Source organism: Patiria miniata, unplaced genomic scaffold (genome assembly GCF_015706575.1).
Source record: "Patiria miniata isolate m_02_andy unplaced genomic scaffold, ASM1570657v1 HiC_scaffold_10, whole genome shotgun sequence".
Taxonomy (NCBI): domain Eukaryota; kingdom Metazoa; phylum Echinodermata; class Asteroidea; order Valvatida; family Asterinidae; genus Patiria; species Patiria miniata.
In genome coordinates, this window is record NW_024037048.1 from 2407544 (window position 1) to 2421912 (window position 14369).

At 46.2% G+C, this 14369-nt stretch overlaps 1 protein-coding gene across 1 annotated transcript; it reads left to right on the forward strand.

Annotated features, from left to right (window-relative positions):
• The first annotated feature begins 2256 nt into the window (after window positions 1-2256).
• Window positions 2257-2808, forward strand: LOC119740089 (uncharacterized protein K02A2.6-like). The gene has a single exon (XM_038215294.1). The coding sequence runs from the start codon at window positions 2257-2259 to the stop codon at window positions 2806-2808; it is 552 nt and encodes a 183-aa protein (XP_038071222.1).
• The last annotated feature ends 11561 nt before the right edge of the window (window positions 2809-14369 follow it).

The window sequence follows — 14369 nt, forward strand, 5'->3', positions numbered from 1 at the left end:
TTCCTGCGGAGCTGGGTGAAGAAAACCAAGCTGTGCTGGAACAGAGATATTGTTCTGCTCGGAAGAACATTTGTACCTCCACTGGTGAACTAAGGGAATGGTTATAACCCTGGAAAACAATCAATGAGGTCAACATGGAGTTAAGAAGAGGACCTTGTCATCCTTCTGCTCCAGTTGATTAAGTACCCGATGGATAAGAGGAAGACGACAGGAAGGTGTATATAAGTAGCCTGTCCGTCTTCATCACCATCGTATTCGCGTGCCATGTACATGTACAGGGGTCAGGAACCCTCAGGCATTAGCCTGGAAATCTGTGACTAGTTCATGAAACAAGTCAGATTGACATGTGGTTAGTTGTCCTTGCTTGGGAGGAGGACCGTCGAAAGCAAGAAGCTATGAGGAAAAAACCCCAATGGGGTATTTCTCAAGTGATTGTACACAGGTGTGCAGGCTGCCTGCCCACTGTTGTGATATAACGCATGACTGGTACAAGTCTATTCATGTCTATCCTTGGTTACGTATGCAACGTACACAATTGTACTCGTGTGTTATGTGTGAAACCTCCCTGTAAAACGATCAGACGATTGTCAATAAATCACTCCGTGTTGAAGCAGATATATAATCTCTCCAGCCTTGTCAGTAATACCACATGGTGTCAGAAGTATTAAAGGACCCTTGGGACTCACCTGAACAGGTATTTCAGTAGAGACAGTGACTGCAAAACCAGCGAAAATAGGTGCAAAGTGGCTGACTATCTGTCGCTTATTCTGGAAAATTCCACGTACATTCAGCGTGTGTATTACGTACTGTACAATACCGCATGCTACAGTGTAGGCCCTATCGTACAAACATTACACTGTGTGTGAACTTGCTTTCGGCTACTGTGTGCACAAAATAGATAAACTATTCTTGCAGTGATGGATGTACTGCCGCCACCAGCAAGCGCACTTGAACTTACCGGTAATGTGGCGGAAAACTGGAAAAGGTTCAAACAACGTTTTCAGTTATACATCGATGCAATTGGGGCATCGAAGAAGGACGACAGACAACAAACGTCGATCCTGCTACATGTTATCGGTGAGCAAGCCCTTGACGTTTACAATACATTCAAATGGGATGAAGAGGGCGACCAGGAAGGGGATAACATGCGCCTGGTGAAAGTAATGGCCAAACTAGAGAAATACTGCACCCCCAAGACCAACTTGACACTGGAGAGATTTCACTTCAATAACTGTTGCCAGCAACCTGGTGAAGGCATTGACGCGTACCTCACTAGACTGAAAAAGCACAGCAAAAAGTGTGAATTTGGCACACTACAGGATTCGCTGGTCAAAGATAGACTGGTATGTGGCATCGTCGCTAATGTAACCAGAGAACGCCTGCTTCGAGAGGAAGACTTAACTCTTGAAAAAAGCAGTCAAAATCTGCAAGGCTGCTGAACTAGTGAAAGAGCGTTCAAAGGAGCTACAATCAACAACTCCAACAGTCCATGCCGTGCAGAAAAATCCATCTGCAAAACCAAAACCGCAGGGAGCTAATAGAAAACCCCAGGCAACAGCTAAGCCACAGAATGCACCTAAAGGAAAGCCCAGTCGCTGGAAGCCCAGAAATGATCAACAGCAGCACAAACTAGTGACAAACATCACTGTAGACGCTGCGACAACTGGCATGTCTCGGGAAAATGCCCAGCGTACGGTGAAACATGTGCTTACTGTAGAGGCAAAAATCATTTTGCCAAGTGTTGCTTCAAGAAACGCGCACAGGGCCAAGTGCACACAGTAGACAATGACGAGTCCACTGACTTTTTTCTTGACACCATTACAGTAGATTCAGTCAAGACACAAGCAAATGACTGGATATTTCCCCTCGCTATGAATGGTACAATCATACCTGTCAAATTGGATACAGGGGCACAGGTGAACATTTTGACAGAGACAGACTTCAGTCGGCTGAAAAATAAGCCACAACTACACCCAGCCACAGAGACACTGAAAGCCTACAACCACAGCCAGATAATCGTCAAAGGCAAGTGTGTAGTGACTGTGGACCATGCAGCACGAAAACACAAAATGCTGTTCTTCGTCGTCCCAGGTGATAAACAAGCACTGTTGGGCAGACAAGCTTGCGAACAGTTAGGGCTTGTCAAAGTAGCCTGTGCTGTCACGAATCAGGAGCAACCCAAACCCCAACGACAACTACGCGAACCTGCTACACGAATACGGTGACATATTCGAAGGACTGGGTTGTTTGCCAGGGATGCACACAATCATCATTGATGAGACAGCTCAGCCAGTTGTACATGCCTGCCGCAAAGTACCATTCGCACTCCATAATGGTCTAAAGAGAGAACTTGAACGTATGGAGAGTCTTGGCGTCATCACCAGAGTGGATGAGCCTACCGACTGGGTAAATTCCCTAGTCGTTGTCAAGAAAAAGAATGGAGACATTCGTGTGTGCATGGATCCGAGAGATCTCAATCGTGCCATTAAAAGAGAGCACTACAAAATGCCCACACGAGAAGAAGTCATGTCACAGTTCGCTGGTGCATCATACTACTCCAAACTCGATGCATCACAAGGATTTTGGCAGCTTCAACTAGACGACAAAAGCAGTCGCTTGTGTACATTCAACACGCCGTTCGGTAGGTTCAGATATACGAGACTACCGTTCGGCATATCATCAGCACCAGAGGTCTACCATAAACTGTTCACCAAATCTTCGAGTCAATCGATGGTGTCAGTACCTTCGCTGACGACATCATCATCTATGGAGCAACCAAAGAGGCCCATGATCGCAGCCTACGACTGACACTTGAAACAGCACGTCAAGTGAACCTGAAGCTGAACAGAAGCAAATGTGAAATTGGCGTCACACAGCTCACATTCATTGGTGATAAAAGTCGCGGCGATCAACAACATGCCCAAACCCGAAAACAAGCAAGAGCTTCAGCGCTTCTTGGGCATGGTAACATATTTGGCCAAGTGGATCGCGGGACTCTCGCAAAAATCAGCCCCGCTTCGAGCACTGCTGAAAGATGACAATGAATGGCAGTGGGGTCCAGAACAGGAGAGGGCATGGAGCGACCTGAAGGCTACAGTATCTACGGACCCAGTTCTTCAGTACTATGACTCAAATTGCCCAATACGCCTGTCATCCGATGCAAGTAAGGACGGTCTGGGAGCAGTGATCCTGCAACTTCATGACGACAAGTGGTCGCCCGTGGCCTATGCATCGAGAGCCATGACAAGCGCAGAGACTCGCTATGCGCAGATAGAGAAGGAGCTTCTTGGGATAGTCTTCGCATGCGAGCGCTTTCATCAGTTTATCTACGGAGCTACGGTCGAGGCCGAAACGGACCATAAGCCTCTCATCAGTCTGTTTAAGAAGCCACTGAACGATTGCCCACTCAGAGTGCAACGGTTGCTGCTCAGGGTACAGAGGTATGACTTGCACGTAGTCTACACCCCTGGGAAGCAACTGGTGGTCGCAGACGCCCTATCGCGTGCACCAGACCGAAATGCTGATCAAGGGGAAGCAGCACAAGTCCAAAGCCTTGATGATGTCGTCGAGGCATTTGTAGACATGATCATCGAGACAATGCCTGTATCTGACAACAGAATGAAGCAGATACGTGAAGCTACTCAAGCTGACGACCAGCTGACCAACCTGAAGCAGGTAATACTACAGGGTTGGCCAGAGGCGAGCCAACAATGTCCAAGTGACATTCGCCCCTTCTGGAATATTCGAGCTGAACTGACAGTGGCCGAGGATGTCATATTCAAGGGTACAAGAATCGTTATCCCTCGAGTCCTGCGCAAAGATGTATTGCTCAAGGTTCACGAAGGGCATATGGGAATAGAGAAATGCCGCCGTCGTGCCCGTGATGTCGTTTACTGGCCAGGCATGAACGCCGAAATCAGCGACATGGTAAGCCAATGCGATGCTTGCCAGAAACATCAACCCAGTCAAACCGTGGAACCACTAAATCCACATGAGATACCAGTTCGAGCATGGCAACGAGTTGGAGCAGACATTGGTACCGTCAAAGGAAAGGAGTACTTAATTGTCTGTGACTACTACTCGGGATATCCAGAGGTGGTAACCCTAACCACCACTACAAGCAAAGCTGTAATCAATGCCATGAAATCAATGTTTGCTCGACATGGCGTGCCAGATGTGGTTATTTCAGACAACGGACCACAGTTTGGCAGCCGAGAATTCGCAGACTTCACTAAAGACTGGGGATTTGAACATCATACTTCAAGCCCACACTACCCAAGATCCAACGGCTTGGCAGAGAGTGCTGTCAAAACTGTAAAACACATGATCAAGAAGTGCCAGGAAACAAAACAGGACTTTCACAAAGCTCTGTTAGCCTATCGCTCTACGCCACTCCAAAATGGGCTGTCCCCGAGTCAGATGCTAATGAACAGGCGTGTTAAGACAACCCTACCTGTTCATCCACAACGCTTGGAGCCAGAGGTGCAACAAGGTGTGGTCTCCGACAAGATCCTGAGACGAAAACAACAAAAACAGGTGCATGATAGGAATGCACATCCGCTGAAACCACTTCACCCACAGGACAGAGTGAGGGTGCAAGACCATCGCACAGGACTATGGACAGTGAGAGCCACTGTTCTCCGCAAGCTGGCACCCCGATCCTACGAAATCAAGACTGACGTTGGCTGGATCTTACGTCGCAACAGAGGAGCCATACGAAAGGACACAGTACCCCGGACCAGACATCGATTGATCCTGAACTGCTGGAGGAGGAACTGGCTCTACAGCTAGCCACTGAACATCTGGTTGGGACTGAGGCACAAGAGCCAGCTAAACAGGATCATGCCACACCTGTTCGATCACTTCGGGAACAAACTTTGAGAAGATCCACCCGCACCATCAGGCGCCCAGAACGTCTGATAGAAACACTATAACTCTGTTAACATGAGCATTATCGTGCTAAACACTTTAGCTATGACTCACATAACATACCTCAACCAGATCAGTTAAATGTTGGGTTTCAGTCAACACTATAAGTTTAGTTTAAGGTTTAAGTCAACCTTGTAAGTTTAGTTTTCGAGAAAAAAGAAAAAGAAAAAAACAAAACAAAAAAAAACATGTTTAGATCAGCTGCATTAGTCGTCCTAAATTTCAGTCAGAAAAGTGCATGATCAGTCGGCCCTTCCAGGAAAAAAAAGGAGGATAAAGGCATTAAGACAGTTGATATGTTTTATTTTTATTAAAGAATCAAAAGTTGTTGGAATGATTCAAGTTTAAGGCTAAAAAAAAAAACAAAAAAAACAAAAAAACAAACAAAAAGTTTTAAGAAAAATACTTTCTTTAGGGGGAAGGTGTTGTGATATAACGCATGACTGGTACAAGTCTATTCATGTCTATCCTTGGTTACGTATGCAACGTACACAATTGTACTCGTGTGTTATGTGTGAAACCTCCCTGTAAAACGATCAGACGATTGTCAATAAATCACTCCGTGTTGAAGCCGATATATATAATCTCTCCAGCCTTGTCAGTAATACCACACCCACCTGGTCGTCGATGTAAACTACAACTGTGTCAAAGTCACATCGAACCAGGATCATCTGGCACAACACCGAATATAGAAGTAACATCGCAGTTTCTCCGAGACTGCCAGCATCTCAAGTATGTTAATGGAACTTGAATGATGCTCACACACAGGGCCTCACCAATCCGCCACTAGATGCGTGTGGTGGGCCGTTAACTGGCAGGGTAACATGTTCGCCATGACAGTTAATGAATTAGGCTGCAATCTGTGAGAGGCCCACCCTTGTGAGGTTGGCAACGCCGAATCACAGGAGGTACTGCACAAGTCAGGTCATGGCCTGCACTGAATGCAGTGAGGACTGGGCCGATACAAGCAAATAGGTGAATGCCACCAATCTTTGTTTCCACGGCGCAGTCATATCGCCTTTACTATCTGAGCAGAGGCCAGGAGTGAGGCGAAAAAATGGCTGGATGGAGCCACCATGAAGTTGCAGCGAGAATCTTGGTTTGAAAACCGTGAAATTCTCAGTGCTCTGGCCTGAAAATGAGTTGCAGTTGTGTACCCCTCAGGCCAGGGCTCATTCCCCATGCTGATGTGTTAGACAGTCGACTAAATCTCATCAACATCTTTCCAAGGGAAATACAAGACGGGCGCAACACTGTGCTGGCCCGATGTTATTGATGTCAGCCTCAAAATCTCTCTGACGAGCTCCTACGAGACAGATGGGTGGAGGTCGTCATGAGTCAGGTAGGTCACTTATGGAAATCATCAAAACAACTGAAGCCGAATCGAAATCGTTGTTACATTATCCTATGTGGCATGGCGTACAGCAAATGTTGCTAGCACGGCCACAAAAACATCTGGGCCATCTTCAAGAGGTATGCAGTTGAGAAAACAAACTGTTTGTTCTTCACCTGCGCTGGCCCACATGTAGTCGACATCGACCAATATGGATGTAAACATCGATATCCACCGCAAAAGAAAAGATCTTTGTCCGTTAAAAATTTAAAAGGTGGGACCCGAATCTTTGGCGGGCGCCCTTTGACGGGAGAAACAGTTCATCAATCATGTTACCCCGGCGGGCCAAGATTGCTAGGGTCTGCACTCGTGTAAAATTATAGAGTACTGAGTGCAGACTGTGAAATTGATAAAGAAAATAGCGGTCAACACGTCCGCTAAGACTGTCGAGTCAAGATTAAAACATTAAACCTAATGTACTTAATGAGGGTAAAGAGGGAGGCTGAACGCGTATCGCCGAACCCACTTTATTATTCCACTGCAAAGTGTATTCAAGCTTCTGCAAGTATTATTTACGAAGAGCCACTTGAATAATGGGGTCCCTCTACTGCTGGCAGCTTGTACTTAGCTGCATTGAAGAGGGAAGATGTGACAACAACAACAAAAAATACCGAATTTCGCTAACGGAAAACGGTAATGATCCCATTATTGCTTGAAGAGCAGCAGGCAGTTTGAATACAGGCACAATCTTTCGAATGTGATCCACAACATGCCTGCAAGAGTCGAATAGACCCCGTAAACGAGAACCGTAAAACACATCTGAAGGGACGAGTTGCACACGGCCACAGTCAGCTGTTGAACAACTCCCTCGGAGACAATGGACAGTGTACATACACAAGTAATGCACACATGTACAATGTACATGAAAAATGTAGCGATCTCAGTACAGCAAGAAACACCGCCGCACGGCTATAAGCACTGCGCGGTGTGTCCCATTGTCCTCGAGTCACCCAACCGTGTTTAATGTAGAGGGCTACAGAGTTCACGGCTCGCAACTGAACGAAGACGGACGTTTCATTAACGTGCCCGCCTGGCAATACATGTACGTGTATAAAACGTATACATGTACATGTATGACCGATAATAAAGCCGAGAACAATTGCAAGGCTTGTAATGAGTGGGCCGAAAAACCGAGTCCTCATCCAGGTAGCGTATGCCGCGGTGGGATCGGTGCAACAAACTCGGCCGGATTAGAAAAATAATAAAACCGTTCCCGCCTGAGAAAAGGACACCACTTTGTCCGTTGTCGATGTGTTTCACATTTGATCCAACGGAGGTATGGGGAACACCTTGTCATTGTTAGATTTGGAGCCCGTCCTGCGCTTGATTTGAAAATTTTTGTAATCGGGCGGAGGGGGCTCATCGGCGGAGGGTAATTTAAATACCCGTGTAATGTCCCTCTGCAGCAAACGGAATTTCGCTTCCGCGATGGACAGCCATTGCAACCGGTCTGATTCTCCGTCATTGTCGGATGAATCAGCCGAATGCGAAGGCCAAAATGACCCCGATGACTGAGAGCCGTCTGGAGGGACTAGTTGTACAGAACCACGCGGTAGTGGCTGGGCAACACCCTCGGAGATAATATACATAATATTATGGTGAAAACTCAACACAAGCGGGGATCCTGGCGCACAGCTAACTGTGTGCGGTAGGTCCCGTTGTCTCTGGACCACGCGACCGTGGTCCACGGCCGGCGAATGTGAAGTCCCGTTCGCCGTAGGCCGGGCTTCCGGTATAGCGCGCAACCATGTGTGGTATACATGTGTACATGTACATGTATGAACATGTGTTTTTTCATTTTTGTACATGTACCTCGTCGTGCTTGGGCCACGCAATCGTGACCAATGAATGAGGACTATGAAGTATTCACTGCAGATAAAGACTCCAGGAGCACGGCTAACTGTGCAGTAAGTCCCTTTGTTCACGGGTCACCCAAGCGTGACCGGTGACTGAAGACTGCGATGCGGGCCCAACGACCGATGGTTGTGGGCCGTAGTCCACCGCTGCAGGGGGCCCCCCAATAGGGCCCGCCCGGCGGTCTGCCAACATAGCCGATAGCGTATCGGGAATCGACTGAAAAGTTTGCAGGAAATCTGCTCTAGAAACCGCGTCCTCCCCCCGGGAGCGTTTGCCCAGGCGGGACCGGTCAGAGGAGTCGTCAGAACCCAAAGAAGAACGGTGCGATCGACGTGCAACCTTCTTCTTCTTATTCTTCTTTGTAGAAGAACGGCCCCGAGGTGTGTCCACCAGGAAAATCGGAAGACACCTGGGCATCGGGACTCCCGAACAACGGAAAAAATCCGAAGACGAGAGTAGTCCCTCTGAGAGAGCTAGCACGGGGGCCGTCGGCCCGGGATCCCCCGGGGCGACCGGCTCCGTATCGCTCATAATGCACCCGGCCGACAGCGCCTCAGGCGCCGTGGGCTGAGCAAGCGCTGGACGGACCGGTAGCCCGTGCAATAGCCCATCCCGACAACCAGTGGTGTTCGGCACTGTGTCGGGAGGGCACGGGTGACTAGAGCCCACCGAAGTGTGACGGCTAGTCCCCTCGGGCTGCCCCGTGATCGGGGGAGGGCTAGGTGCCAAAGCGGCGCTCGTTGCCGAGCCACGCTTGCCCTGACGGCCCTTCTTAGGCTTTGCTCCGGCACAGGCGATATGTTTTAGGGGAACCTTGCCGGAGTGTGCCTTTAGTTTGGGTGTTCCGCCCGAGTTGACCCGAGAAGGTGACCGAGGTCCCCTTAACTGATCGGCGGAACTGCCAACTCCCCCAGCCGACTGTGGCTGAGGGTGCCGGACGAGAGACTGCTGCCGCGGTAACGTCGGAGCGTTAACGGCAGAGTCCCCCGAGAACTCGGTCCGTCCCGTGGGAAAGCTCTCCCTAACGGTTAGTGACAGATCGGCCCTCCCCAAACGCTTCATATTTATGAAATAAATGAAACCAAGAAGATGATGAAACTCTACAAACTAATGATTACTAACTCTTTTATTAAATACTTCTCTTAAACGCAAAAAAGGGTAGTAAATGACGAGGCAAACAGCGAGCTATTTCACGCACGTCCTACCCGACCTGCCGCTAAGAGAAAAGAGGACGCTCACGAGGCACGCATGCCGCAGGGTGTTATGGGTAGGGCGCCAGAGGGCGCTATTGTATATAACTCTTAGCGAAAATACCTGCCGGTAGGGGGAATATGCATAAGTAGTGTTGCTCTACAGGTAAGTAGAGTGAAGTAGACCTAGAGTTATCATTTTGAGCTGTTTCTTTTTCTTGTTCTGAGGTTTGCACAATTACATTAATGTCAAGTTTTACTCTTGCATTTTTTTTCAGTTAACTGTAGAATAGAAGTTGTTTACAGCTTGTCTTCTAAAGCCAAGACCATAATGCATAGGCAGCAATTTTTATATGGAAAGAATCTTGGAACACTTTTGGGATTTAATGTTTTGTCATTATCAATGAAAGCTAGAAATGGCTTTAGAAGACAATGTATCTCCATTTGACTTGACGAACAAAAATTTTATTCCCCGAAAGTAACTTTAAAAAAATACATATTTCCTAGTAGATTAACAGTCTCCTTGGGATTTGTTAGGGGATCCTGAGGGGCGAGGGTTGTTGATGAGAATGTTTCCATAAGCTGTCATAACCAATACCTGAAACCTCAACAAGTTTTGGTGCAGATGTCCCCTCCCACTGCCTTCCTTAAGCCCTCCTACTGTTTGAGCAGTCATATTCAAACAAAATAAAATGTATTTCCTATGCGACGTAAGCAAGGAACAGGCCTGTTTTCAGGATTTCCAGCTGGGGTGGGATGGGGGGGGGGGGGGGGGCCTGCGTGACCATACATGTAAGTGTAGGCAGCAATTTATAAAAGAGAAGAATTTTGTAACACAGTTTGGATTTCGTGTTTTATTTTTGGCTTTCCTAAATTTCAGTCCAAATTGTGTTATTTGGCGATTGGAAAAAAAATCCTTGCTGGTTTCATTCTTATTGGGGGAGGGGGGGGGGGGGTGTGCATAAGCAACTACAGCATCCCCTTTCCCCAGCACAGGCCTGTGGATGTTCTGTTAGAAAAAGCAGCCCATTAAATGATTTTGACTGGTGACACTGTGTTTCCTCATTTGCCAGCTAAAGTAGGAGGGTTAGCAGACCAAAACCCAACATTTTACAAGTGCATCCCCAGAAAAGAAAGACCTGCTGTTTCAAAACTGTTCAAACAGAAAATAAGCAAAATTGTTCACCTACACCAATTAGCAACTTGTCAATGGTGTATCAAGGTTTTGAGCTAGGGTATACACAGATGGGATCTTCTTCAGTAAACTGTAGAATAGACACGTTTACATTTATAACAAAATGCCTTTTTAGGTGGCATTATGAATGAAAACTACAACTGGCAAAGACAATGTGTCTCCTTTTGACTTCAGGAACAACAAAAATACATTCCCCACAAAAAGCCTCCAAAACCCAAAACGGAAATGGAGTTGTTGGCCATCCCTAAACATATACATCAGCTGAATGTCAAATGTAATGTTTTGCTGAAAACATGGTATCAATATTTTGCATGTACAGCAAAGTTCATTCTTCTGTCACATGAAGTGATTCAGACAAGAGAGATTCATGCTGACATTTCTTATTTTTGCACCTGAACTGAGGAAGTCCTCTGCACTGTGGACACAACCACTTCCTTTTAGGCATGTTCTTTAGTACGAGGCATTTCAAATGAAACTCTCTTCATTTGCATGTTGGATTTCCACATTTGGCCATGTCACCCTCTGATGGCTTTTCGCAGTAGCATGAACTTGTTGGGCCACATGTTGGGTGAAATTCCTGATTCTCAACATCTCGAACTTTTGTAAAATACTTGCCAACTAATTCAGGCAAGACGGCTACCCTGAAAAAGTGCTCAGCTCTTTGCACTGCTTCCTGCCATAGCAGTGTATCTGGTTGTAGTCGTTCAATGTGCAGGCTGTTGTTCTTGCTTGTCCACACAACAAAGTCACAATACCTCATTGATGTTAGATTGAACCTGGTAGTAGTACATGTAGTTGTGTTTTGCGAAGTTCGAGTTCCCCACTGTCTGATTTTTGCAGATAGAACTGTGGATCTGTTGCAGCTTTATCAATGGTTTGGCCTCGCTTGCAGTATGGGCACTTGACCTCCACACAACCTTTTCCATGGCAGCTACAGTTGACAATCCCATCTGGTGAAGAACCAAAAAATGGATACATGGTGTTCAGAACCAGACCACTCTTTTCCACCTTGATGTTTTCATGTGTCTGCATCATCTGTGCGGTGTATATTTCAATGGCCTCCTTTTCATGACAGCATCCCCATCTTGTGGCTTGTGAAGAGAACTTCAGTATGTCTGGATAGCAATGGCATGCATTTAATGAGACTCATAGCTGGCATTGCTGGGTTGGTCTTGCAAACTGCACCGAGCCTGGAGGAGGTGACTCTACCAGCACGATAGCGAAACCACATCTTGGATTTTGACTGGTCTCTTGTTTCCGCCTTCACATTTTTAGAAGCTTCTGCAGACACTGTAATATTAATTTCATTACATTTCCTGAGCAAATCAGTGTAGTTCATGTGAAAGTTTTTGGATCGGCCAGGTCAGTCAGTATCACAGGAAACTCCTTCTTCTGCTCAACTGGAACAAATGCATCTGCATAAGGCTCAAACCCTGAAAGCACCGCACACTTGATGCCTGACACTGAAAGACTGTGCAAGAAGGAACTAAGTTCATCCTCAGTCGGTCCAGCAATTACACTCTTCGTCATCCGATCAGGTTGTGTGTTAGAACAGGTTACTGAAATCACCTCATGTGCGTTGTGGTCAATTTCACGGTCTGCCCTCCTCTTTTTAGCCTTGGAGGAAGAAAAGTCAATGCTGTGAAGTGGTTGTGCATCAAGTTCCCTTTTTCCTGGCTGCATCCAGTAAGCTTTGACCATTGTGGGGGTTGATTTTTCTCTGATGCGAATCCCAGCGTCAATGGCAAATAGAACAGCAGATACATGACTGCAAGTTTCATCGAGGCCTGCTTTGCAATTGCAGTGTGCGCTGCGAATACTTCCAGGGCTGTCTACAACACACCACGCCTGGTAAGGTTTAGCACCTGGTGTTTGTGAGTGCATTACCTGAAGATTGACAGAATTGAGGGAAGCAAAAAGAAGGCATATTCAATCAAGGACCACACAAATATTCCTTGATGTGCACACAATAGTTTTCTCAGAACAAAAAATGTTACTTTCAAACATACCTACATTCCAGAAGATTAGAGAACCATATTGTCACTAGGTCTGACATAACAGAACCTCTCTTGCAATCATCACCATTTAATCCCACTTTAAAAAGAAACTTAAAGTACATGGCTTTTGAAATGAGAATTGAGGGTCAAATAATGATTTATAGGGACCGTATTAAACAATGTTAGGAGTAAAACGTAGTGCAGACTTTGTAAAACAATTAAGTAAAGGTCTCTGTAAATCCTTGGAGTGCATACATTTTGTAATACATATGTTCAGCCAATACAAAATATCCAAAATTTAACTGCGATACCTTTATTTCCTCATGAAATAAAAATATTGAAAAAAAAACCACAATTGTGCACAACTCATTTGGACGGCGGCCATTTTGCTGTCTGCTTCAGACGTGTCCAAATTTAATTTTGCACAAGTGAAGGTATCAGTCATCCTGGTCATCATCTCTCACATCAGGGACTTTTTGTTCCAAACGGAAATAACCTTCATCCAGGGTATTAATTATTATACACTGAGACAGTTCTTTTCAGTTCACCATCACTACCTCATTACATCGCTGTTTTGTCAGTCAAGAAAAAAACAACTTGAAACCGTGGGAATGAGCAACCGTTTTCCACATAAACAGTACGTGTATGCGGGATGGTGCCGCACTGGCCGCCAACCCGAGTATGTACCCAAATCATGGCCATGCCCATGATCATGATGATGGCGGCACGGACAGTATAATTGTTTAGCGTAAAAAGTCCGATAAATATCTTACCTGTCCTGTCACTATTCTTGTGTTGTTCCGACCAATTAATTTGTAAGTTGCCACATCCGAAACCCATCCATTGAGGAACTGGTTGTACGCCTCTGACGATTTATAGTTACGGAAATTTTCCGATGTGTACGGGCTCGGGGCATGAATAAGGTACGCCATCACGTCCACTGAATTGAGTTCGGGCAGGTCTGCGAGTTGGGAGGATTTTTCACATTTTGGAATGACATAAGGGTCAATACCAACATGGCTTGCTTTCTTTATGTATCTTGCTTTCTCTGAAGGTGGTAGGCAGTCAGCATATATGTTGACAATTTAATCGAAGTCTTCAGTTGTCCTGCCATTACCGGTATGTGTAACCATGGCGTAACCTTTAGTTTCAAGCTGCGCGGTGGATCGTTGTCCCACAATATGGCGGCGGTGTTTAATTTGACCTTTTGACCTCGCGTGCAAGCGTGCAAGCGATTATATGTTAAAAAAAGGCGATTTGTAGAGTACATAGCTTTTTTTTTAGCACCACAAATTTTGAAATGCGGTTATTGTGGACATTCCAAAGGCAAAATATTAGTGTAGGTGAAACCCATCCAACCATGCCGACCTACATGTACCTCCATCATGATCACGTTTTGTCCACAGCATTTCTGATACCGCTGATGATAACCCCAGTCTACTAACTTGACTGAGGAATTTCTTGTCAAAATTGCTTCATTTTCAACAGCTTGGGCTATTTCCTTATCACTACAGTGACTACGGGGCCCGCTCAAGGGCCACGGAAAATTTTGGACTCCAGATGCTCTGTGGTGAAATCTGAGGCATTTCAGGGCCACTTTCCCTGACTTTTTAAATCAAATTTGCTTGTGTTTTCAGCTTGGAGGCAAGATTTTTGAGGGGGTGTGTCATCAAAAGTAATTTTTTTTTTATACTTCCGAGTGGAACTCGTTACAACACCCTGTGCACAAACCCTATGAGACTGCTCTGAAAAATTCCCCCCCCCCCCCACGAGCGAATACTTACCTGTAGAGCGAATACTACCTATGC

What these genes read in the sequence shown, in the direction of transcription:
- LOC119740089 (XM_038215294.1), top strand. Translation starts at nt 2,257, where the DNA reads ATGCACACAATCATCATTGATGAGACAGCTCAGCCAGTTGTACATGCC.